The sequence below is a fragment of the Mastigoproctus giganteus genome, chromosome 13 (genome assembly GCF_048544385.1).
Source record: "Mastigoproctus giganteus isolate SK-2022 chromosome 13, ASM4854438v1, whole genome shotgun sequence".
Classification (NCBI taxonomy): domain Eukaryota; kingdom Metazoa; phylum Arthropoda; class Arachnida; order Uropygi; family Thelyphonidae; genus Mastigoproctus; species Mastigoproctus giganteus.
The window spans coordinates 151,881,994-151,908,543 of NC_143587.1; the positions used below are offsets into that span (position 1 = coordinate 151,881,994).

The 26,550-nt window shown below is 36.8% G+C and overlaps 1 protein-coding gene across 1 annotated transcript in view; it reads left to right on the top strand.

The window, feature by feature from the left end:
• ari-2 (E3 ubiquitin-protein ligase ari-2) overlaps window positions 1-26,550 on the top strand; it is a 301,405-nt gene that overhangs the window by 81,419 nt on the left and 193,436 nt on the right. The window contains exons 5-6 of the mRNA XM_090388043.1: window positions 2,203-2,324; window positions 13,042-13,151. Coding sequence (XP_090244169.1) covers window positions 2,203-2,324; window positions 13,042-13,151 — 232 coding nt within the window. The remainder of the gene's footprint in view (window positions 1-2,202; window positions 2,325-13,041; window positions 13,152-26,550) is intronic.

Consider the following 26,550-nt stretch of genomic DNA (forward strand, 5'->3'; position numbering starts at 1 on the left):
GCCAGATTCTCCATGTATTGAAAAATCTGCAAAAGGCAACGTGTTTTTCTTTTTGTAAGATATGTAATGTGATATTTCACTTTCAAGTTGAGGGAAACATGGTGTAATCAGACATTTTGAAACGAATAAGGTTAATGCCAGCATGCACTGCATAGAAAGAAATACAAAATTAGATGTTGCACTTCATGGTGACAGTGACATAATGACAATATGCACTGAATGTTTATTTGCATCTTTTATCATAAACACAATCTTCTTCTGAGTTGTGATCATGCAGGTGCATTGTTCAGAATTATTTTTTCCTGATAGTGAAATAGATAAAAATATGGTTGTACAAGAAGAAGAATAGAAGGCATTTTTAGTGAAATTACATGGATAAGAATAATAATTACACAAATAGGTAGTGATTGCATTGAAAAATGGACCATTTTTATTTGTTACAGATGGCAGTAATCAAAGTGATTTCAAGCTTTTTCATTGTGGTGATCTGTCATAATATAAAATACACACACACACACACACACACACACACACACACACACACACACACACACACACACACACACACACACACACACACACAGGTAGTTCTTGACTTTACGAGTTAATTCGTTCCTAGCGCACGCTCGTAAAGCAAACTCTTAAAGCGGGAATTAAATCCCATAGACCTAATGTTAAAAATAGGGGTTATGTTCTCAACAATTAAATTAGTTAGCTAATTAGTTTGTTTAAACAATGATTTATCCAAAGAAATTAAAATGTAGCCTGTAAAATAAAGCAAATTATAATAATCAAGAAATTATTTGATTTACAAATTTTAAAGAATGTTTATTCTTCATCATCAACTAATTGCACACTTGTTGATCACTTATTATTGGTTCGGCACTCGTTGGTTGTTGCACAAGGAGTCGTCTTCTTCAGAAATGCTTCGAGGTGTTTGTTTCCAAGATAATCTTCTATTTCCTTTATAAATTTCAATAGATGCATAAGCATTTTTTAACGGAACACACAAATTGAAACTAACATGATTTACATGGAGTAACAAGTTTACAAAGCTTAAAAAAAACCAATGAAGAGAAGATTGTGAAAATTTGTTTTTTATACAATTGAAGATTTCAGTAAAGGGGAAACACATTTCACCATAAACCTGAAATCCAACAACAACAACAGGAGATAGTGTTCTGCATTAACTGTGTCGTTACATAATGACCAGAATTAGCAGCCAAATTTTTTTGTGTTCCACTGAAATGAGATCTTAGTTTCAGCTCCATCAGGTTTTAGACTTCCAAGTGGTGTCCTTAGCTATCATCGATGGAAGAATGACCTTCAGAAACTTCCGGGGCTAGATATATTTTTTGTAGCAGTATCTAGTAATAATATAATAATATGTTGTGTGTCGTGGTTAAAATTAGTATAAATTATTGTCAAATGCTGTATATTCTGTAAGTCAGGCTTAAAAGCACAAAAACCATTTATAATTTTGAGGTCAACTTGTGTGGTGAGTGTGAAATCCCAAATTTGATTTACAGACATAGTATACTTAGAGTTAGAAAAACAGTAAGGAATATAATTTTATTTACAATTCATTACATGTATATTCTTACACGAATATACATTGTTGTCACTTTTAAACCCCAAGAATTTGCTCATCTTCTCGTTCGAAAACAGTTCACAGAATTTGTAATTGTTATGGTTTTGGTTTACTCTTTGAGTTGACAGTAAGCTTTCAAAATTGTCAGTTCCTTATAGTAAATGCACTTCCATATTGGGACACTGTTTACAGATAAACCAATTTGCAGTACTAAACATGCAACATGGAGTGGCATGACTACTTAACCAAAGCTTCTCATGTACATATATATCATTAATAAGAGTGATCTCAACAACCACCTTTGTCTGTAGGTTTTGGTTTCTTAAGACTCTACATAAGGAATAGTGTCACAGTGTACACTTCTAAAACACAGAGCAAAAATCGAATTCGTAAGTAGACTTCTTAGTAAATAAGATTTTTAGGTTTCAGTATAATATGCCACTGTATGAGCTGTGGATGATTGACAAAAGGTCAATTTATAGGGCAAATTTAGATTAAGTGCAAATTTTCAAGGAAAAAAAAAACTTGTATACTGGAATATATGGTAACTAGAATATTAAATACGTGTGATATACTGCTTAGAATACTGATTATTATTTATTTTTTTTCAGGAGTAGAATGTATGGCTCAAGGTTGTAATATTCTCGTTCCAGAAGACTTTGTTTTAAGTATGCTTAACAAATTGCCATTGCGAGAAAGATACCAGCAGTTTGCATTTTCAGATTATGTAAAGGTACGTTTTCAGATAAAGTTTGCATATTTTTAGTGAGCAATTTTGGTCGTATTTCTGTTTCCATGTTTAGCAAACCCTTGTAAATTTTAAGGATTTGTCGGGGAAACAGGGAATATATTGTGCAAAAAGGGTAGGTGGAATAGGACTAGGTTATGTCTGCCAGGGGACAAAAGTTGATGACGTAGAGCAGATATAATCTTTTAAGGGCAAAAAAGGTAATATTGTTTTACACGTTGGCAGACATTAAGAGTAGAAGATCTGCAGAATTAGTTAGCAAGCACAGGTCAATGCTGAAAAAAAAGTCGCATTTTAGGGTTAAATTTGAAAGTGTCTGCAATTCTGCCCAGACATGGTAGGAGGGAGTATATGATGAGAGATGAGAGCCTTGTCAATCAATTTGGCCTTGGAGAAATTGTGCAAGGCCCATGGGATAGAATTTTTATCAGCATCGTCTGTGCTTGTTAACAGGACAGCTTCTATGAGACTACTTCTACAGTGATTGAATAAACTTAAATAGAAAGGGTGCAAGAATATTTGCTGATGCTATCGAGGCAGTGTTAGGTAGGTCAGAAAACTGCTAGCTTGGGTTGAATACACAGACTAATAGATTAACAATAGCCAGAGGCAGAGGTGAAAGTGATTCTTGCACTGTTTCTATTAGAATGAGCAGCAATCTGCCTGGAAAACAAGGTGCTAGGGATTCAAGAACTACTGCTGGGAGTCATCATGGAACAAGTAAATACATTGGCTGTGTTTGAGTAACTAAGAGTAAGAACAGGTACGTTCATACTTGCATGTACACCGGTGTTAGGAGTATAGTAAATAAATTAAATGAATTTGAAGGGTGGTTTTTTTTTTTTTTTTTATGAAAACTGCAAACACGAGAGGGATCAGAACCTATAGTACTTAGTACCGTTCTTGGGTTGGAGGTTGAGAAGACGAAAGAAGATATTTGTTGACATTAGACTTTAACTTCTGTAGACTGTAATTTTCAGGAAATATGTAAGAAGGAAGGTTGTTCCAGAAAACGGCAGTTGAATGAATAAAGGAGGAAGATGAAAAGTTGGTTCTGTGAGTTTGATGTTGGACAGTAAATAGATGTTGGCTGGTGGCAGCACGTGTTCGGACTGTTTTGAAAGAGAGCGGGAATTATAGAAGCCAATTCAGAAGAACAGTGCCCATGGAAGTATCTGTAGAAAAGGCATGCAGCAGAAACAATATGCCTATGAGACAGTGAGTGGAGAGACCCTGTTAGAGAGGAGTCATTAATTAACCTAACTGCCCTCTACTGAATGGAATCTAGAGGCCTGAGATAGATTTTGGGGTCACCGCCCCAGATGCGAGAACAATATTCCATGGTAGAGCAGATTTGCGATTTGTACAGAGTGAACAGCTGTTTGGAAGAAAAGTAACGCAGAGAGCAAAAGAGAAAACCAAGTTTTTTTTTAAGATGCTGAGGAAGCAATATTTGTAATGTGCTTGTGCCAAGAGAGATTAGAAGTCAGGGTAATCCCCAAAAGAGATATATCATTTTGCCTAGAAATCGGAGTGTCACCAAAGTATCCTTTTTGCAAGATATAATACACGACTGAGTTTTAGGATTGAAATCAAATGAGTTGTCTCTGCACCACTGGAGAATTATCTGGAGATCGGCATTTAAGGCATTTGTAGCAGATATTCAAGAAGTTGAAGCTGATTGAGCAGGGCAAGGTTTCTCAAGATGGAAAGTGGAAGCACTGTGCTTTCATCGGCAAAACTATGGATAGGATTTCCAGTCAATGGAAGGTCATTAATATACAAGAGGTAAAGAGTGGGGAAAAGAACTAAACCTTGGGGGACACTAGCATTAGTGGAGAAGTTAGAAGACAGGGTCATCTATCATCACCCTCAGTGAGCAATCTGAGAGAAAATTGGATAACCAATTACAAAAAATAGTTGGCAAACCATGAGATGGAAGCTTGTTTAGAAGACCTTTATGCCAAACACAACTGAAAGCCTTCAGTGTGACTGGAAAACAGAAGTCAGCTGCACTTGTGAATGTTAAAATCACCAAGGAAAATTACCTCGTTGTTAGGAAAGTTGGGCTGGAGAAAAGCAAGTTGCAAAGACAGGAAATCAAAGAGCTCCAAGTGATTAGTGGAGTTGGGAGAACGGTAGAGACAACAGATGAATTTGACACAATGAGGTAGAGAGATTTTAAGCGCGAGAAGATCAAAAAGAGCAGATTCCAAATTACCAATTCTCTGACAGAATATCGGAACGAACATATGCACAAATACCACCTTTGAGTCGAGAGGAATCATACAGTGAATAATTTGGGCATCTGAGATGAGCAGTAGTTAAATCAACTGATAACTGAGATTCTGTCAGAAAAAGTACATGGGGTTTGGCAGACTGCAAAGTGAAATGGACATCGTTGAGATTGAGACCACGTATATTTGTGAAATGAACTGGGAAGTGTTTGGGAGGTTTAGATTTTTTTCGCAGATAAGGTTCCTCTATGAGTTTGACAATTCATGGTGTAGTCAATGGTAAGAAAAAATGCGGGCGGGGGGGAACATGCTGTATGAAGTAATGAAATTTTTGGATGTGGCATACACATGGTAAGAATATACCCAGATCCTTGACATAATGTGGCCTCGACAATGCTCCCCGCATACACACTACTCAGACTCCCTCCAGTCACTATCTGGCAGAGTAGAGGTAGCAAGATTATACACTAGCTGATCCGGAAGCCTCCTAGAGAGTTACCAGTAGGTTCGGTCCGATGTACTAGCTGGCGGCTGGCCTGCGAACACAGTTTTAGAGCTGTACCCTCGAAATGTAAAGAAGATTGGATCTTGCTATGATGTTCATCATAACCTCAAAAGTCATCAGTTATACTGCATGATGGAAGAGGTGGGGTAGGGTTGACCAGAAGTTAGCTCTGGAGACTAAACATGGATTCCACTACTTCAAGCCTCCAATAAGCAAAGTGGTGGTATTGTACCAGTTGATGAGTCATCTACTACCTAGTATTGCCTGGCAACACAGAGGGACGGCATTCCTCCATGCGTTGTGGTCACCACACCTCGACTCCTGCTTACGTTGGTTCACACCTGGGTGGTCACTCACAGTGTGCTTGTGCATGGAGGTTATACCCAGGATTACTAACAGTCCCGCCATCGTGAAGGTGCAAGGAGAGGATTTGGCTGTCACAGATCGCCTGGACTTTGCTGAAATTTGGTCCACTTGACTTGAATGTCACCTGAATATCAGTTTCATCAGTGTTTTAGGCTCCCAGGTAGCAAGTACAGCTTGTCTGACATATCTGAGAGAATGTCTGTGACAACCTCAAGTGCTGGTCAAGAGATATCAAAAGGGGATACTGTTAGAATATCAGAGACTTGGTGCCACACAGATATAAGGAATACAGAATTTGATTTTTGGGAGTACAACGTGTGCAGAAAGGGCATAGGGTATGGTGTTAATTTTAGTGTGGCTCTGGGGATTTCCCCACCTCAGTGTCAGGAAATGTGATGAATACAAAACTCTGTAAAGGCCAAATTTATGTAGGTTAGTGATTGTATGTGTCATATTAGTGTGGGGGTTGTGTTGGTCATGTTCATCTGCCCTCTTTGCCTAGGGGCCTGTGTTAACAAACAAAAACCTCTACTTTACTGTCCAGTGCCACAAGGAAGCAGGCCGGGCAGTTGGGAGTACGAAAGCACTGGTGGGGAAAAACCCTGCGGTAGCCAAGCTACAGATAGAGATCCCAGTAAAAAAAAAAAAAAAAAAAAAATTGGTGATAGTGAGAAGACAGGAAGTGGTAGAGTGAAAGGTGGCACAGTAGTAAAGGATCCCACCTAGTTTAAAGGAGGACAGAAGAGGGACTCTCTCTGGGTATAATGCCTTCATGCCCTGGAGGTGGAGTTCACAGGTGGCAGTGTGGTTACTCACTAGGTGATGGATATGGGTGTTATCCAGGTTGTGGTGGAAGGGGATGTGGAGAGTTAGAGAACAACCAACCCGGGTGGTAAGAGTGAAAGTACATGGGGATAGGGATCCCCACGTTGGAATGCCTGTTTGCTGCTCATTCCCATACCTGTCAGGGGTAAGTCTTGCTAACTAGTGTCTGCATCCCACACCACACCGGCTAAATTGCTATGGCACAGTTGACTGCTTGGATGGATGGGGGCGGGGCTATATGGCTATCCGCCCATCATCTTATCGTGGGGGGGAGACACATAATTTAATTCACTTAATCCTCATTCACACTGCTTCCATTCTGTTTTGTACTTTTTTCCTACTATTTTATACTTTTTCCCCCCCTTACATTTTCTATTAAGCTTTAACTTTTTTTTTTTCACATGTATTCATCTTCTTTCTCACACCAGGAGGGGATGCGATGGTGCATAGTGTTATTATAAATATGTTAGTTTACAGAGTACAATAATTAGAGGGCGCCTCCGTAGCCAGGTGGGCAGGAGCAGCAGTGCGTAGCACACGCTTCTTGATCAGACCGGGGTTCGAGCCCATGACCACCACATACGGAGGATGCGGAAAGGTCAGGAAATAACCACCACATATCCCCAGAGCAATATGGCCTTAGTTGCTAATGCTCCTAAAAACCAAATAACAAACAACAACAATAATTAGATAGAAATAGATCGTGAATATAGCTTAACTTAATTTTTCAGCACTCACCTCATAGTAATCTGCTTAGTTGGTTGAAAGTTTTGCCACGTGCTTAGTGGTTAAGAGATTCTAATAACTTATGGGGATTATAAATTTAAAAATTAAGTTATAGATTTTCAAAATTTTTTCTAAGAAAGGAAAGTGCACCTTCCATTCTATGGTTGTTTAATTAAAATAAATTAAATGAAGTGAGATAAAAGCTAATAGCCGTGCACGAGTGACTTTCGAAATTGTCTTCAGTTAGCTATAGTGGGGAGGGAGGGCACACGAGTGTGTTATATACAGGTTGGGTTCCCGAAAAAAAAAAATTATTTTTTTCTTATTAAGCTTTTATATTATGCAATGCAGAATGAAAGTTCCCAAAAAAAAAAAAAAAAAAAAAATTTTTTTTGGGAACCCAACCAGTATATAACACACTCGCGCGCACTCTCCCCTCCCCACTATAGCTAACTGAAGACGATTTTGAAAGTCGCTCGTGCGCGGCTATTAGCTTTTATCTCACTTCATTTTATTTTAATTAAACAACCATAAAATGGAAGATGCACTTTCCTTTCTTAGAAAAATTTTTAAAACCCATAACTTAGTTTTTAAATTTATAATCCCCGTAAGTTATTAGAATCTCTTAACCATTATGCACGTGGCAAAACTTTCAACCAACTAAGCGGATTACTGTGAGGTGAGTGCTGAAAAATTAAGCTAAGCTATATCCACGATCTAGTCGTTACATCACAGCACATAAGGACTCCTTAAAATATCATCAGTTAGATAGAAATATTGATGTTCTCTTACCACAACTGAGTGAGGGTTTACAGCAATAATAGGAAATAACTTGTTCTTTCTCACCCATACCCATGCTTCCATTCATTATTACAAGTATTCGGCTCACGTATTCATATCTCTCTTGAGGCGCCTCCGTAGCCAGGTGGGAAGAAGCAGCAGTGCATAGCACACGCTTCTTGATTAGACCGGGGTTCGAGCCCGTCACCACCAAATACGGAAGATGCGGAAAGGTCAGGGAATGACCACCGCATATCCCGGAGCAATATGGCCTTAGTTGCTAATGCTCCTAAAAAACCAAACAACAACAACAACAACTCTCTCTTTTCACTGCTACCCTGGGCCCCTTAACTTACTATTATTATTCTGCACTTGGCTGCAAGTTTGCATGTCGGGAAGGTAGCAGTGGGTATGTTGGTGTTATTAGTAGCTAGGACAGTGTGTTAGCCTATATATTCTAAGTTTATATATTAAAGTGTTTACATACTTTCCATTGCATTCATATCTTCTAACACTCATTCACTCTCTCTTGCTCCTTACTGGGTCACTCTCACTTACCAAAACTAACATTCATTTCCTTTTACCACAATTCCTATTTCACTCTACCATTCAGTGCCCAGCACATTCGCTTAGTTTCTCATACTCATTCATTCATTTCATTCATCCTACTTTCATTCTGCATTGCATCCCCTTGCCCGAAAAGCCCTATTCAGTATTCTACGAAATCTTCAAGAACCTTTAACTCTTCGTCATATTATAGGCAATGATGCAAATCTTCCAGAATTTTTCTGCTTCCTAAAAGGGATACAGCTATATGATTGCCTCTGACATGATTCCATAATAACTGTCTGACCTCCATACCGTTGATAGGTGCAATATGGCCCTAGTAGCCCTTGCGCCAGAAATGACAATACCAATACAATGCATCCCCTTGCTGCTAGCTTACTAATATTTTTCAGCTAAGCTGCTTCCCTGCTGCTTGTACATCTCCCATCCATACGTGTTTACTTATTTGGTGTGTGGCCCACCAAGTCCCCCACTAGGGCAGGACAAACCTATGGGGTGGCCTTGTCAATCTGGTTAAGTCAAATTTGGGTATCTGTCAGGGAGCTGATGCAGCTACCCTGTAAGTTTAAATGTCATCATCTGGGCGTGGTGAGAGACATGGGCACTTTGGTTATGGATTGTTGTTTTGTTGTGGGGTGGCCTGTCTCTGGATATTTTTATGGATTTCAAATACTTTTTGTGTAAAGCTTGTAAAAGCTTTATAGTTATTTTCTTTCATTATAAATAAATGTTTTTGTCCCCTGGGTAGGGAGCCAATTTCTGCTATTAATTGGATTCTTTGTATATCATATTATATATACACTTGGTCGTCGACTTACGACCTATGTGACTTACGACCGGCCGCACTTACGACCACAAAAAAAAAAATAATAAACAAATAAATTAATAATAAATCAGGAAATCACTACTGGTGACACCCACAACCCAGGTGAGGAGGCACATCGATGACGGGAGGCCTGAAGACAGCACCAGGCACATACACCCAGTCACTCTCTCTCACATACACCCAGTCGCTTTCAAGCATCTGTTGCGTGTGGTGTATTAATTAAAATTCTACTGAAATACGCATAAAATGTTTAGTAAAAGGAAAATGACGTCATCTACATATACGCCAGCTAAAAAGTCAAGGAAAACTATTGATTTAGAGTGTAAAATGAAAATTATCCAGCAGTATCAAGGCGGAAATAAAGTGAATACGATAGCATGTGACTTGAAGTTATCACATTCCACGGTATTGACGATACTTAAGGAAAAAGACAGAATTCGGGAAGATGTGAAAGGTTCTGCACTTATTAAGTCTACAATTTTAACCAAACAACGACAGGAACCCATCCATGAAATGGAGAAATTGTTGTTTATGTGGATGGAAGATTTAATACAAAAAAATACACCCATGAGCCTTCACACAGTGCAAGCAAAGGCTAGAAGTTTGTTTCAGTTTAAAATCACGCGCCGGAGACGATTACTCAGAAGATTTTCAGGCTAGTACTGGGTGGTTTAAGCGTTTTTAAAAAAAGATTTTCTTTGCATAATATCTCTATAAATAAACATCTCCTACCTCAACCCAAGAACTTGGCGCTAACGATGCACAACCCAGCACAAGCAAAGATTGAAAATTGATTTTGTAAATTTCATTTGTATTAATTTTTACATTAATTTTAGATTGTATTTTTGTGTTTACAGTACATTATGTACAATATAATTATAGATTGTAGTTTTGTTTTTTTATAAACAGTATGAATAATAAACCAATTAAAATGTAGAGAACGTTTGAATTTAACCTCATAGAGAGAGAGATAGCCTAGGCGTAGAAACGAAGGTATATTCAGTATCGCTAAGTAAAAGATAAAAGCATTACTGTATTTAAAATGAAAAATAAAAGATTATAAAAATAAATCATAAAGATGATAAAAAGATTAGAAAGGTTAAAAAATACTGTTAATAAATATATGGCCGACATATGGCCAGATCGACTTACGACCTGTCAGTCAGAACGGAAGTCGGTCGTAAGTTGACGACCAACTGTGTGTGTATATATATATATATATATATATATATATATATATATATATATACTCTAGAGATACTAGAGAATGTGTGCCCAGTCTTCACTTTCACCACAGGTGCAGTTAGGGTCATCAGTCAGCCCTAAGGAAGTTAATTGAGCCTTTATGGAGCCATGACCTGTCAATATACTGTATTTCCCCGTGTATAAGACGCATTGGGGCCTTATACACTTAATTTTGGGGCCTGAAATTTGAAAAAAAAATGTATATTGAACTCAAGTTTTATTCGTCATAAAATTCATACAACTCCTCATCACTGTCAAAACTACCATCCGTTAGCTTGTCCTCATCTGTGTCTGATGACGAACCACTGTCTTCATATATTGCCTTGTCCTCAGTTCCATCTATGGCATTTGAAATGCCACACTTCTTAAATGACTTGACAACGATCTCAATCTTGATATTATCCCCGGATCTTTTCACCCAGGTACAAACTTCTCCTATAGTTGGTTTTTTCACTCTTCCTGCTGGTGTCAAATTGTTCCCAAAAGACTTCATCCATTGGTTCCATTTGTCTCTCATGGCAGCTTTAAAGGGTTTGTTAATGCTGACATCAAGTGGTTGGAGCTGGGATGTCAAGCCTCCAGGTATGACGGCAAGTTTTGTTTTTTGCTCTGCAGCAATCTTTGTTTTTTATGTGTGCCCTGAACTGATCAAGCACCAATAGGGCAGGTTTGCGTAAGAGCCCACCTGGTCTCCTGCTCCAAACTTTCTCAAACCAGATCCACCCAACCCTTGTCTTGATCTGGTTTCTCAAACCAGATCCATCCAACCCTTGTCATGAATGTGGACCATCACTCCTTGAGAAATGTCTTCTTTTGGCATTGTTTTGCGTTTGAAAATCAGCATAGGAGGCAGCTTGGTTCCGTCGGCACAACAAGCTAGAACAACTATATAATATCTCTTTTCATGTCCACTTGTCTTCACAGTTACAGTTTTCCCCCTCTTTTTATCAACAGTTCTGTTACACGGGACATCAAATTGAAGGGGGACTTCGTCCATATTTGCAATCTGTCCCAACTCAAACTGATGTCTTCTGACATTGAATGACAAAACTATGAAATTCAAGGACCTTCTGCTCATAGCTTTGAGGCATCTTTTGGGAAAGTCTGGTGTGTGTACGCATGCTTAGTCCATTCCGTTTCATGAACCTGAAGCACCAATTGTGTCCTCTTTGAAATCAGTAACTTCTTTTTCATCAGCAATTCTTCTTGCCTTGTGCTGAACCATCTTTGTGGACACAGGAATTCCAGTTGTCCTTTGCTCTTCAATCCATATCTTCAATTCCCTCTCTAAATTAGGCCATTTTGCTGACTTGTCTCTCATGGTCTTCTTCTGTGTGGCATTTTCAGTAGGGTTTCTTCTTCCCGTAACCAGTCTCGGATTGTTTTCTCAGTTGGAGGAAGACCAAACTGACGTTCAGCAGCACGATTTCCATTCACTTTTGCAAACTGGATCACTTTTAACTTTAATTCAGCACTGTACAGAAATCTTTTCAGAGCCATTTCTGGGCAGAACGCGGCAAAACATAACCTAATATACTGGTAACAAGTGCAAAACAATGAGCGCAAAGACAACAAGCGGGAAATGCAAGTAAAAAAATCTACAACCACTGTATAAGACGCACCCAGTTTTTAGACCCTAAATTTTTCGAAAAAGGGTGCATCTTATACATGGGGAAATATGGTGTGTGTGTGTGTGTGTATTTTTTTTTTATTTATTTATTTTTTTTATCCATATAAGCTATTTGTTGAGTTGTAATCATGATGCATGAAATGTGTTGCATTTCATACATCATGATTACATTGTATTATCTATGCAATTTAAATGCTCTCTGCGATATGAAGGACATGATGTGTTCAGCTAAAATGAAGTCTGCATGCATACCACACACAGTACTAGAGTCGTGATATGTTTTCCAAAAATTTTTAATCTTTCACTTCCATTTTAAAAATTGATTGCCATAGCAGACTAAACCAGAAGGATGATTATCTTTTTCATAGGCATTTCTACTGCCAGTGCCATGGATTTTTGTATTTTAATGTAAAATGCATATGTCATCAGGGGAATTTAATTTCAAGTTTAGAGTCTTATGAAAAAACTTATTTTCTAAGAATATGGTATAGTGATTCTGGCATTTTTACTCACTTGGGAAGGTTTGGGTCTAATTTCCATCCATGACTGGAAAAATTTCTAAAGTTGTTGTCTTCAGTCAAGACTGTAGTTATCTGATCTCAGGTATAGGAGGTAAGCTTTTACCTGTGAGTTATTCTGGGTTTTACAGCCTATAATGTGCAAATTGGCCAATGAAGGCACACTTGTATACACATATTACACATGGCATAAATATGATCAAGTTGCTGATGTGCCTAAAACCCCCCAACAAAAATAATCAGAAAAGGCTCCTGTTTCTCCCCTCCCCCTAAAAAAAGATTTTCTGTGGCTTACAGTTATTGTAACTATAAGCCAGAAAAATTGGCAAATAGGCTAATGCCATCTTATTGCTAGAAATAGTTTATTTATTAGCCTTTTGCAGTTTCTTTAAAAAAAAAAAAAGAAATAAAAAAAAATAAAAAATTATATTTATTTGATCAGCAGTATTTATTTATTTTTCTTTTTTTAAATTTCAGAGCCATCCAGAACTTCGGTATTGTCCAGGAACTAATTGTAACATGGTTGTTAGAGCAAAAGAACCACGAAGTAAACGAGTTATTTGTAAACATTGTAAAACATCATTTTGGTAGGTATATTTGCTTTTAGCAGCTAAAACACTTGATAGGTATATTGTCATCTAACGAAAATGTTTACATGAAGTAACTTCATATTAAATATTGCGCTATTAATAATAAATTTCACTAAATTGTTTTAAACTTAGTTTAACTTCAAATCACAATAGTTTACTTTGCTTAATCTTATTTTAAATTATAAATTAAATGTAGCTGTATAATTTAAAATAATTTAAATTATTTTAAATTATACAGCTGACTTCTATATTGCACACAACTTCTGACTTCTATATTGAAAGAGTGGTGTAGAAACACATGAAAAATCTTGCACATTTTTATATTTCAAACTTAATTTTATCAATACATATTATGCTAAGTCAGGCGTGAGGTGTGTAACTACACAACGTGCCTTGAATGAGCGGGCTTCAAGCCTGTGGTTGCCAAATATGGTGCTGTTTCTTGTATTCTCTCTACATTATTATGGTCATCCCGGAGTATAAACAAAATTTATTTATTTAATGGCCACCGTAGCTGAGGGGTCAAGTGCGAGGGTGCACAAGTACATGTGCTTTGAGTGACCAGGGTTCAAGCCTGCGACTGCTAAATATGGTGCTGTTTCTTGTATTCTCTGTATCTTGTGAACTCCTGACTGTGGTCGATCCAGAATATAAACAGAAAATTTATTTATTTTTATTGAAATAAAACATACATTAGCAGTATTCAATAATTTTTCAATCAGAGGAGGGAAAAATCTTGTATTGGGCCAGTTTTTTTAAAGAATGAATGTAGGGTCAGTTGTCTAGCAAGCTTTTTCCTCCCTCTTCTAAATTAAAAAGTAAGAGATTACCTCAATTTTTTTCGTGGAATGCTTCCAATCAATTCTCTCTCATATGTGACGAATAAAAATAAGATGAAAAAAGTGAAAAAACGAATTAATGAATTCCCTCACTCATAGAGATATGACAAAATCCGATGCGCAACGGAATCGAAAGCCGAGGGCCCCAACCTGACCCCAAAACACATCAAACCACCGCAGTAAGACAATGAATGCGAGAAGACATTGTCATAATAATTAGTTAAAACTGGTTCGGATAATAAATAATTAAAATCACTAATTAAAAACACTATTAAAATCACAATTAAAGATTAAAACTATTTAAAATTAAACGGATTAAAAGTTACGATTTGGATGAATACTCAAATTAAACGAAATGCACAGCTGTTTTCCTTCCTTCGTTTCGTTTAATTTGAGTATTCATCCAAATCATAACCTTTAATTTTAAATATAGTTTTAATCTTTTTAATTGTGATTTTAATAGCGTTTTTAATTAGTGATTTTAATTATTTTTTATCGGAATCAGTTTTAACTAATTATTATTAAACAATGCCTTCTCGCACTTATGATCTTGCTGCGGTGGTTTGATGTGTTTTGTGGTTGGGTAGGGGCTCTCAGCTTTCGATTCCATTGCACATCGGATTTGGTCGTATCTCTATGAGTTGAGGGCATTCATTAATTCGTTTTTTTCACTTTTTTCATGTTATTTTATTCGTCACATATGAGAGAGAATTGACTGGAAGCATTCCACGAAAAAAATTGAGGTAATCTCTTACTTTTTAATATATTAAAAAATCGTGGAAGTTATTGAACCCTGTAGCTCTGAATTTTTTACTACTCCCTCTTCTAAAATAAATGTGTAACCTCTCATCAGATCATCAAGCTTTCTTTTGAATATACAGCTTATTGTGATGTTTGGGTACATGTTGGAAATCATTTTTGCTGAAACATTAAACTTCCATTTTTATTTCAATGCCATTTAATGCTGTTTTTTTTTTTTTTTTTTGAAACATCTTTTTGTTGCACTCATTGTTTATGGTACAGCTAATAAGAATAGATACATGTATATAGGAACTGTATATAAATTTTTACACACAAAATACAGTGGCAGACAAAACTGCATCACTTGTGAATTTTGCAAATAATGTTCTTTGCACTGCACTGTGGGTTGTAGAAATATTTGAAATGCATTTGTTAGATGGGATATATATCTCTGTGAATGAAATCCAATAAAAAAGACTCTACCCGATATACCTAATTGCCATAAATATCTTCTCAAAGGGTAAAATGTGTAATTAATGAAAATATGAGAAATCATGCAAATGGCAATCATGCTAATCAAACATACATTTTATTGCATTTATGTAAAACTGAAATGACAAGTTAATGTAATAGTATTATGTACTGTAAATCAGTACATAATACTATTATAACATAATATCAGTACATAATACTTATTCAACAAAATAAGTCTTCAGTATTTTGTTGTTTCTCTTCGAGCTGCAATTACAGCCTTGCAACTATCTGGCATAGAGTTAATCAACTTCTGGATATACGGTTGCCCAATTTCGTGGTACCACACCCTTACAGTGCTCTCTTGCAGCTGAATCTTACTTGTTGGCTTCTTCTGAGCAATTTTAGACAACATTACTTACCAACAGTTTTAAGTAGTTTTTATTTCCCATAGACATAATGTTAAAAACAGGGATTATGTTCTCAACAATGAAATTTGACCATTGTTCAAATCGGGACTGTTGCCAGGCTGGTCCAACACTGTAATGCCTGCATTTATGAGATATGATGGCACCTTAAAGGAGAAAAATAAGGAAAAATATTGGTTAAGTATTTTTTAAGCCTTGTGAGACAAAAAGACAAACTCATCATTAAATCTAAATAGCATAAAATTTACCAAGTTTGCTGTGTGGTAAGGTGCTGAGTCCTGTTGAAAAATGCAGTTTTGGATGTCTGTGTGGTGATCCCTAATAACGGGTTTCAGGCACTCCTCTAAGATAGGTTTCTGCATTCACCATTCTATTAATAAACTTAATTTGCCCCATCCCTTTGCTTGTTATGCATCCCCAGACCATCTGACCAGCAGGGAACTTAACCAGGGACTGTTATGCAGTCAGGACGATATGCCTCCTATTTTCATCCTGAAGGAGTGCTGTTTGACACTGATGATTAACGACTCTGCCAATCTTTACGCCATCTTGAAATTTTGGCATCACTCCTTCTATCCCTTTGTCGATCTCATTTATGAAAATGAGATACAACAGTAGTCCAAGAATGATCCTTGAGTGACCATACTTTTGGTTTTACAATCTAAAGAATATCCATTAATCACAGTATTACATGATGGCTGCCCTGCAGACACTATCTAATGCATCTTAGAACCTTTCCAATAATGCTAACATGTTCCAGCTTTTTCAGTAAAACCCTTGGTAACATCCAAAAAAAACTGTCAAAAATAGCGTATCCATTTAGTTAAACATGATTTTCCCTGAGAAGAAAGCATTGTATCCTTCAGAATGCTATTTCTGTCTACAGTATAAGTCTCTGGATTACTCTTAACCATTACCTTCAACATTTCCCATACTGCTGAAATCAGATTAACCAGTCTGTAGAAATTCAAAGGTCAGCTGAACAGCTGAATCTATGTGAGGGGATAGTGCATAATTTGTATTTTTTTTTTTTTTTTTTTTTGGCTTTTGCAGCAAAAGCCTATGGCTTCCTTGCACTATATGGCAAATACTTATACAGCCACTCCCCAGCTCATGTAATACCCGACTTATGGAAATTCAACTTTACGGTAAGTTTTTGCTGGCTGGTGCAAACTTAAAAAAATTGTGGAAACGTATTTTGCATCCCATAGGAATAAATGGAGGTATCATGAAAATATCGTAATGTGAACCCAACAACACTTTTTTTTTTTTTTTTTTTTTTGGTAATTTGTTCCAAGACCCTGGAAGTTGAAATTTCTGCTATATTACTAAGATATTTATCTCTCTGAAAGGTCATTTTTATAATGGAAATTCCATTGCACTACACTTTCATCGTTATCATATGTTCTGTTATAAGAATCAATTTTGAATGCTTTTAAGTTATTTTTCTAAAGCACATTTTTGGAGGTCACTACCATAAAAAAATAAAAACAATTTGCAGTTTCCGGTTTATTGGGCTTTTCTGTTAGCGCAATCTATTATAAATGGGTAGTAAACTATCTTATTGCATTTGTGATAATACCCATAACTGGAATTCTGTAGGTTTTTATGTTACAGTATTCTGGTGAAATGAGTTCCCCTTCACTGAAATCTTCAGTCATATAAAAACATGAATAAATTTTCAGAATCTTCTCTTCATTCCTATTTACTTATTACAATGGTTGAAGGGAAAGGGTCCAACTGAAAGTGCAAGTGCTGGCAGTGCTAGGAAACAAAACAAAATTTTATTTAGAAATGAAGATGATTAATTAAGAAGTAAGAAAGGACAAAGCTTGTCATCTATTGCACGGAATTAGGTCTCGCTGCTTCAACAATGAATACTATTTTAAGGGACAGTGTGTATAAAAAAACATGTTAAAGGATCAATGCATTTAAGATCAACAGTGATCACAAAACAGTGTTCAGTGGCCTATATCGAAGATGGAAAAGCTATTAATAATATGGATGGAAAATCAGATTCGGAAGCAAGTGCTCCTAAGTCCAATGACCATTCAAGCAAAAGCAAGAAGTATTTATGAAGATATTAAGGATAAGTATGATGAACCACAAGCCAAGTTTGTAGCAAGCAACTGGTGGTTTAATAGGTTCAAGCATCGTGCTGGTTTCCAAAACATTAAAGTATGTGGTGAAGTCAATTTTTCCAGAGAAATGGTGCAGAAAAATTTTGTGATGTGTTAGAAAAAACCCCTTCTAAATCTCCACAGCCCTCAACTTCTGCAGCACTGTGCTTATCAGCTGGAGAGTTAATTCTGGCAATGATGCTTGAAAGGTAAAACTTGCTGACATTATGCCTGTCTCCTCTCTCTTTTTGTAATTTTGTACACTTCTAATTTTTCCTGCGATTAGATAAAAAAATTGAATAAATAATTCTATTTACATGTTCATCGAACATTTCTTTTTTGATTCAATCAAATTTGCAAGTGCTGCAAACCATTTAGGTCAATTCCGACACAGTTCTGCAGAATGCAACCCTTACCTAAGTTGGGGAATGGCTGTACTATGCAATGATCTTATTTAACATAATGGCCAATAGCTTGCAAAAGGAAACATTTTACTGTGTTGGTTTTTAAATGTGTTTCTTAAACTGGAATAGCAATTAACTTATTTTTTAATTTTAATACAGGTAGTTCCCAACTTTACGAGTTAATTCATTCCTAGTGCAAACTTGTAAAGTGGGAATTTATTTCCCATAGACGTAATGTTAAAAACAGGGATTATGTTCTCAACAATGAAATTTGACCATTGTAATGTTAAATAAAGGTCAACAAAATAGTTCATGCTTAAACAATGATTTATTTATCCAAAGAAATGAAAGCAGCCTTTAAAATCAAGCAGAATCAAGAAGAATAAAGAAATTGTTTATTCTTCGTTATCATTTGACTGAATTGTTGGTTCAGTACCCATTGTTGGCTTGCCACTCGTTAGTTTGAAGCACAAGGAGTCATCTTCAAAAATACTTCACAAGCTGTTTGTTTCCAAGACAATCTCTTTTCTTTATAAACTTCACTGTAGCATCTTGCATAAAGATCTTTAAAATTCATCTGGAAATGCAAATGGTGTGAAATTCCCTATTTATGAATTTTTAGCATTTATTTATTGCAATTAACGTTCATATTTTTGATTTTCTTAATACTTGAAAAAAAAAAAAAAAAACTCAAACCCGTGAACTCGTAAAGCGGCAACTGCCTGTATTTAGTTTATACAGGCAGTTCAAATGTTTAGAGAAAACAAATGTTTCAACTCCGCTTTGTGGGTCTTCTTCAGTGGATCTAGATTAAGGCAGTAATAATCTTTACTTACGTTACAAAAGAACTACAGGTCGACCATCACTAATCTGGCAGTTTTGGGATTAGTGAGTTTTCTGGATCACCGGGTGGTTATTTTAGCACATACATTTTACCCAGCAGCTAACCACCCCCTTCTACCTTTAACACGTTGACTGCCAAGCTAGTTTAAGAAAAAAATTCCCCAGGGGCCAAAAAATATTTAGGAAATAATTTGATTAGTAATTCTAAAATAAATATTGTAATGTCAGCGTTGTCGTTTTTTCGATTAAAGTATATAAAAAAAACAAGTCTTATGTCGCATATATCTGGCCACATGTGTTGGTTACTTTATTTCTTGAGAAGCTGTGTCGGCCACATACGTGTGACGCTATTATGGCATACATATGAAGGTCATTTGTGATTAGTTTATTGCACGCACGGCTAGCACTGCAATAAAACTAATTACTATAAAATAAAAATAAACTCTCAAATATTGCAATAAGTTTGTCAGTATTGTTAGAGATTTTGCAAAAACAAGTTCATTAGCGCGCTGTATTGTCCATCATTGTGTTGTGTTTTTCTGCAAGTTTGTAGAAGTGTGTTGTAAAAAAACAAAAAAATCAAAAAGGAATGGCTAAAATAAAATTACTAAGATAAGAGGAACTGAGAGAAATTGCTGTAATTTACAATTAAGCAGAGTTAAACTTCTCACAGACACACCGCTGTCGAGTTTTTTCAGAAGTTCAACTTTATCTGTTATGGACAATGTACGGTGTTTGCCCTTTACACCACAAGAGCCACTTCCTTTATGCATTGGAACCATGGTTGGGGCTAAATGTGAGCAGGTTATAATAATAAATGCAGAAAAACAAGTGGGGAACAGCTTGCCAGTGTTTGCGAGTTCATGCCAACAGATGCTGCAACCAACGCCACCAAAACAGTAGCGCCAGGTCGGTGCGCCGAACTGGGATTTTTGAAATTACGTTTGCGGAAATTATGTCTGAATTAGTGGTGGAACCAGATTACCAGTGGCCGGATTAGTGATGGTTGACCTGTATTAACTTTTAATATGTCATTACAATTAATGTTATTAAGGAAGAATAGCTGTGTACAGTGCTCAGCGCACAAAATGAAGTAGATAAAGGGTTGAGGTTTTTGTAAATTTTTTGTCTTATTGGATGGCTGTCATCCAATAGGACTCTAACATATAATTATTATTTATTAACTAAATTTTATTATTGATTAATAAATAAATTAAGTTAAATATTATCTCAGTTTAATAAAACATTTCAAAACCTACATAGTGAAGTGCTTCCTTTTCACTGATTTGGTACTCAAATCAACTTGTATTGCTGCTTCCAGTTTTGAAATGTATGCCAATTATCTCTCACACACACACACACACACACACACACACACACACACACACACACACACACACACACACACACACACAATTTATGTCCAGGCACCTCTCCTTTTATAGTTGGTCACATCCTACACATGTGTTTAGACAATTATAAATATGCTCATAGACCTTCAAAGAAACAGTATTCCAGTTTATGATCGAATGATGCTGTGATCAGTGGAGTTAATGCCTATACTATGAAATGATAATAGGCTGCCACATAAGCAATCAGTCTGTATGTGACACTGAAGATCCCTAGGTTGACGATTGGTGATGTGATCTACAAATGAAAGCTGACAGATACTAAAAGGATTATGAAATGATCTGGAGAACCTCTGAAGCTGACAAATCATGATAGCTTAGCCCTGCAAAAAAATCATCCACCTGGAATGCAGGTCAATGTTGTTGCAGCACACACAGTGATGATTGGGACATGTGTCAGCACCAGTAAGTGCACAGGATGCTGCCTGAATTATATGGCTACCACAGTTGTGCAGCTATCGACAACCCACTAATCACCTTGATTAATGCCAGATTGTCTAGCTTTGTGTAAGGCTTTCTGTTCATGGACTTTGTTTCTAGTATTTAATTTCAGTCTTACATACTTTCAGTTGCCTAATTTGCACTGCCCTTTGTTTTATGTTTTAACTTTCATTTTTACATGGAATTCTTTTCTACCTTATTCCAAGGGCTGATATCTGGTGAGCATGGGCTTGGGACACCCAGGGTCTTGAGCTGGATATCATCATTCTCCTTTTTGGTGATTCCCTCCTACTCTCTCTCTCTCTCTCTCTCTCTCTCTTTCTCTCTCTCTCTCTCTCTCTCTCTCTCTTTCTCTCTCTCTCTCTCTCTCTCTCTCAGGGTGCTCAAATTTTTTTTTTTGGCTGGTGCAGCATAAGCCTCAGGCTTTATGGGACGTTGCTTTACTTCAAAGTTCAAGATGTGCCCACGTGAAGTCTTGCATCGTGTATGATAGCTAACTTATACGTATATTTTGGTGGAAAAACATTTCCAGAAAACCTGTTACTCTTCTGATTCCACGATCGTTATGAAGTCCCGCATTGTGTATGATAGCTAACTTATACCTATATTTTTCTGGAAAAACATTTCCAGCAGACCTATTACTTTTCAGATTCATGGATGACATACAATATCCTTAACTGTCCACATTTTGTTCAAAATTTCAGCATGCTGCAATCACAAGATCATTTTCTTCTAGAAAAATCTAACACATCTGATAACATTGCTAATTTCACTGGTGGGCATCAATTTCCTACCTAAAATAATTTCGACATATTCTTGTAGGAAATATTTTCAAAAACTCAGATATGTGCTTGAAAAGTTGTCATCACCTTCAGTTTTCAAATATCGTAGGTTAATGACTGAAAACCAAGATCTGTAGGTAGTTTAATAATTTTATCTATTTATTTCATTTTATTTTTTTTCAAGAACATTTGTGAGATTTCTAGTGCGTTCAGGAACGTTCTAGAGAGTTATGCGAGGAAGAAATGTCGGGATGTTTCTGGAAGGTTCTAGAACTTTCAGTGGAGCTCGCTAGAAACATTGAGGCTTGTAGAAACTTCTCTACCAGTATATATACGAGTGGGTTCTGCACTAAGCAACAATTTTTGTATTTCAGAGAGCAAGTGATGAAACAAGTATTGTGTGCATAAATGTAAATCATGAACTGTATCTAAATTAGAAATAAAAATCTTAATTGTCTTAATTTTGTACTTATGTGCATGTGCCGAAATAAGCCTGATTGCTTTTGCCACATTTGCGGAGAAGTGATATTAAAATGGCAGTGGAAGCCACTGTCACAACTTGTGAGAAAAGCCTATGAACTCTATTTTGAATGTAAGGTCGGAGATCAAGATAAAGTATGGGCTCCAAAGATTTCCTGTGGCTCGCATTCAAGGAAATTAACAGTCTGGCTTAGAGGTAGTAATAAATCGATGCCTTTTGCTGTTCCGTTGATGTGGCAGGAACCTTGAGACAACATAAATGATAGTTACTTTTGCATGACCAGTATTTCTGGTTTTTCTGGGGAATCCAAGCATAGAGTCGAGTATCCCAACTGCTGATAACGCTGGTTCCTCACAACAATACAGTGCCAGTGGCCAAAGTCACCAGAAACTTATAGACTTGACTGTGGTTCAGGATCAGAAAAGGAGTCTCCAGAAAATGCAGAACCCAGAAAGAGTACAACTCTTTCTGAATACAGACTTTTCAAATTTCGATACTACAAAGCTGCATCTAATCACCCAGGCAGAATTGAACAATTTAGTCAGATTTGTGTACTACAATATTAAATTAGAGGAAGAATCATGTGACACTTCACACATTGCATCATTCAAGTAAATCCTGCACATTTGAAACAATCGGTGAACAATTTTTCATTGACTTCATTCCATGCTTAAACACATACACTGCCTGCAGGATATCGATTTTCAATTGAATTTTGCTTTCAAGACATAGCACAATTTTATTTAATAGCATTCTTTGGTAGATTTTCTTAAAAACACTGGATTACACCTTGATCAAGTGGCTGAAGAATTGACATCATATTTGGTGGTAGGTTCTCGACAGTGATTGCATGTAGATCATTTACTTAACGATGAGGCTTTCAAGACATAGCACAATTTTATTTAATAGCATTCGTTGGTAGATTTTCTTAAAAACACTGGATTACACCTTGATCAAGTGGCTGAAGAATTGACATCATATTTGGTGGTAGGTTCTCGACAGTGATTGCATGTAGATCATTTACTTAACGATGAGGGGTGCAGTTACCACAAAGTGCAAAATTTTTCCATTCTTCTCACTCATCCAGCGATCTAAGTGTCTTACCAATTCTTCGTAGATTTGTGATGTCATCCATGCCCTCTGATTGTGCTCGATATATAGTCTGTAACATCTTCAAACCTTTAAAGCATCGATGCTTCTGGGCTTTCCCAGTGATTAAAAGAGGAAGCTTCTCTGTACCAATCATGTTCGCTGATAGGAGAACAGTAATCCATTGTTTGGCCTTTTTTTTCTGGTTCAGATGGATGGTTCTAATTTCTGGAACCATCCATCTGAACTTTTAAATTCTGTAATATCCATTCAATGCACAAACGATTCAGCCTTGGCCATTCCAAAAGTACCTTTTCAAGATCCAGTTGCTTTTCTCCTTTCGTGCTCGAATCCTATATAGTGAATCAGATTTCTCAAAATTTCCAATATTCTGACAGTCATTCAGAATAGTGAACAGAGTACTCTTAGGAATGTTGAACTGTTTGGGGATGTCAGTCTGTGATTGGCAAAGCTATCTGCTTTCTTGGAGTCACACCAATAAACATACACTAACTAAAGAGATGAACTTCTAGTCTATGTTCATTTCATTACCGTACTGCGAAAAGAGCATGGGAAATCTTAACAAATGATTTCTCACAGTCGGGCTTGCCAATCATTTCAATATATTTGAAGCATTCTTGCATTTTTAAATGTGAATATTGTAATAAAAAAGTTTTTATAAATGTCATGTGATATGTTCCTCCACTCTGCCTTTAATGCAGCTACCAGTTTGACCTTGTTTTTTGGGTGATCTCAACGTGCACGTACCCGATGATACAATCTGTCATTGTGGAAGTTGATAGGTTGAATAAATTTAAGGAGGAACTGGACAGGCATTTGGAGGGAATGGTGTGAGATGGGTTTTTTTTTTTTTTTGGATGATTCTGCATAAGCTCATACGCATGCTTTCTTGCATCACATGCCGCTACTACTACTACATCTCAAAGATGCTCGATCGGGTTTAGATAAGGACTCTGGGCTGGTCAATCCAACTTTTCCACACCCATGTTCTCAAACCACTCTGTTACCACCCAAACATGGCACATTGTCTTGCTGATACAGGTATGGGCCTTCCCCGAAGTATTGCCATAATGTTGGAAGTGCATAATTTTCCAGATGTCCTGGTATTGCACAGCATTCATGGTTTTGTCAATAACGACTAATGGGCCAAGCCAAACCATGAAAAGCAGACCCATAACGTGACACTGCCTCCATACTTCATTGTTGGGAGGATACAATCAGGAACTGTTCTCTTGGCATTTGACACAGCCATCAGACTGGTAGAGTGTGAATCCCGAGTCATCTGTCCATAGGACTGTTTTCTATAGTCTAGGATTCATGCTCCTTACACCAGACGCAGCATGGGTTTGTTAAAGGAAAGTCTTGTCTGACAAATTTGATAGGATATTATGATGTGGTTACAAAGGAACTGGATGCAAAAAATTATTTTGATATCATATATTTGGATTTCAGGAAAGCTTCTGATGCTGTTGCACATGGACGACTATTGTACAAATTGGAGCAGAATGGTATTAAGGGTAAATTGCTACAATGGATAAAAGGATGGATGGTTGAGTGGGAGAAGACAGAGGGTGGTAATTAATGGGTGCTGCTCTTCATGGACTACTGTTATTAGTGGAGTCCCACAGGGTTCGGTCTTGGATCCTCTGTTGTTTTGTATATTTATCAATGATATTGAAGGTATATCAGGCTTAGTGTCGAAGTTTGCAGATGGTACAAAGGTTGGCAGGGTTGTTAATGACAGTAATGGCAGTGTGCTACTGCAACAGGATCTAGATAATTTGGGCAGATGGGCTAAGAAGTGGAAACTGAAACTTAAACTTGACAACTGCAGAGTACTGCACATGGGTAGAAGTAATACCAGAGAAACGTACCAACTGTGTGGTACTACACTTAAGGTGGTAGAAAATGAAAAAGACCTGGGAGTAATTGTGCAGTCAGATATGAAGTTTTCTGAGCAATGCAGACAGGCTGCCAGGGCAGTTCATGGGGTTTTGTCAATGATATATAGGAATTTTGCTAGCAGGGAAAAGGAGGTGATTGTCCCTCTGTATAAGGCAATGGTCAGGCCATGCCTTGAGTACTGCGTACAGGTCTGGAGACCTCATTTTAGGAAGGATATAGATTTGCTTGAGCATGTACAGAGAAGGGCAACAAGATTGGTGAGGGGAATGAAGGGATCATCTTACCAAGAGAGGCTTAAGTTCTGCAAATTTCAGTGGCTGGAGACTAGGCACCTGCACGGTGATCTGATTGAGGTGTATAAGGCCTTGAATGGGTTGAGCACGCTGAATTCTGATGGGATCCTTCCACTTGTTCAGATTACAAACCTAAGGGGGCATAAATTTAAATTAAGAAAAGACAGATGTAGAATAGATGTGCGGAAATTTGCATTTGACCAGCGGATGGTTAATTGCTGGAACAAACTTCCATCTGTCGTTGTGGAAGTTGATAAGTTAAATAAATTTAAGGAGGAACTGGACAGGCATTTGGAGCAAATGGTGTTTTTTTTTTTTTTTTTGGCTGATGCTGCATAAGCTCATACACTTGCTTTCTTACATCACATGCCACCACCACTACACACACACACACACACACACACACACACACACACACACACATCCTTCTCTAGCAAAGAGAAGGTTATCTGTTTCAGATTTCTTGTGATATCAAGAAATCTTAAACCTTGTAGTTTTTTATTTTTCCAATTTTGTTACTGGAGGAAGTATGTCTGTTCACAAAATGTTAAATCTTAAATGATGGATTGTGGGTGGACAACTGCATTAAGAGTGCTTGACCAAGGTTACCGAACTTAAATGGAATTTACTTCTGTTGATACATCCTTCAATGTTTCTTTGAAAGGTATTGAAGAATATAGGCAGGTTTAGATGGAGGCAGTTGTCATTGATGATGTACAGACTCCAAACAGTTAGGTGATTTGGTTTATTCTGACAAGTGAATAATACAGAATTGCAGAAGGTTAAATTTAGATTAAAAAAAAAAAAATCCATCCATTGATGGAACATTTGAATGAGGAATAGCAGAAAAATGGAACGTAATTAAGTGCAACTCAGAAACAATTGGAAACAACTCATTCTGGTTTTCAATGGAAATTTTCTTACGTGATTTTTTTTTTATATATGTATTTATCTTATAGTTTTATTGTTCAAAATAATGCTGATGTAGTTATTTTTTTAATCTGAGAAGTATTTTCGAAGTTTAAGGGGTGGTCAGGTTTTTTCAGCTTCAGTAACGGGAATATTTGAAATTAAAAAATCTGTTCTGTATCAATAAGGTAAGTACTTCTCTAATTCTATAAAGTAATAA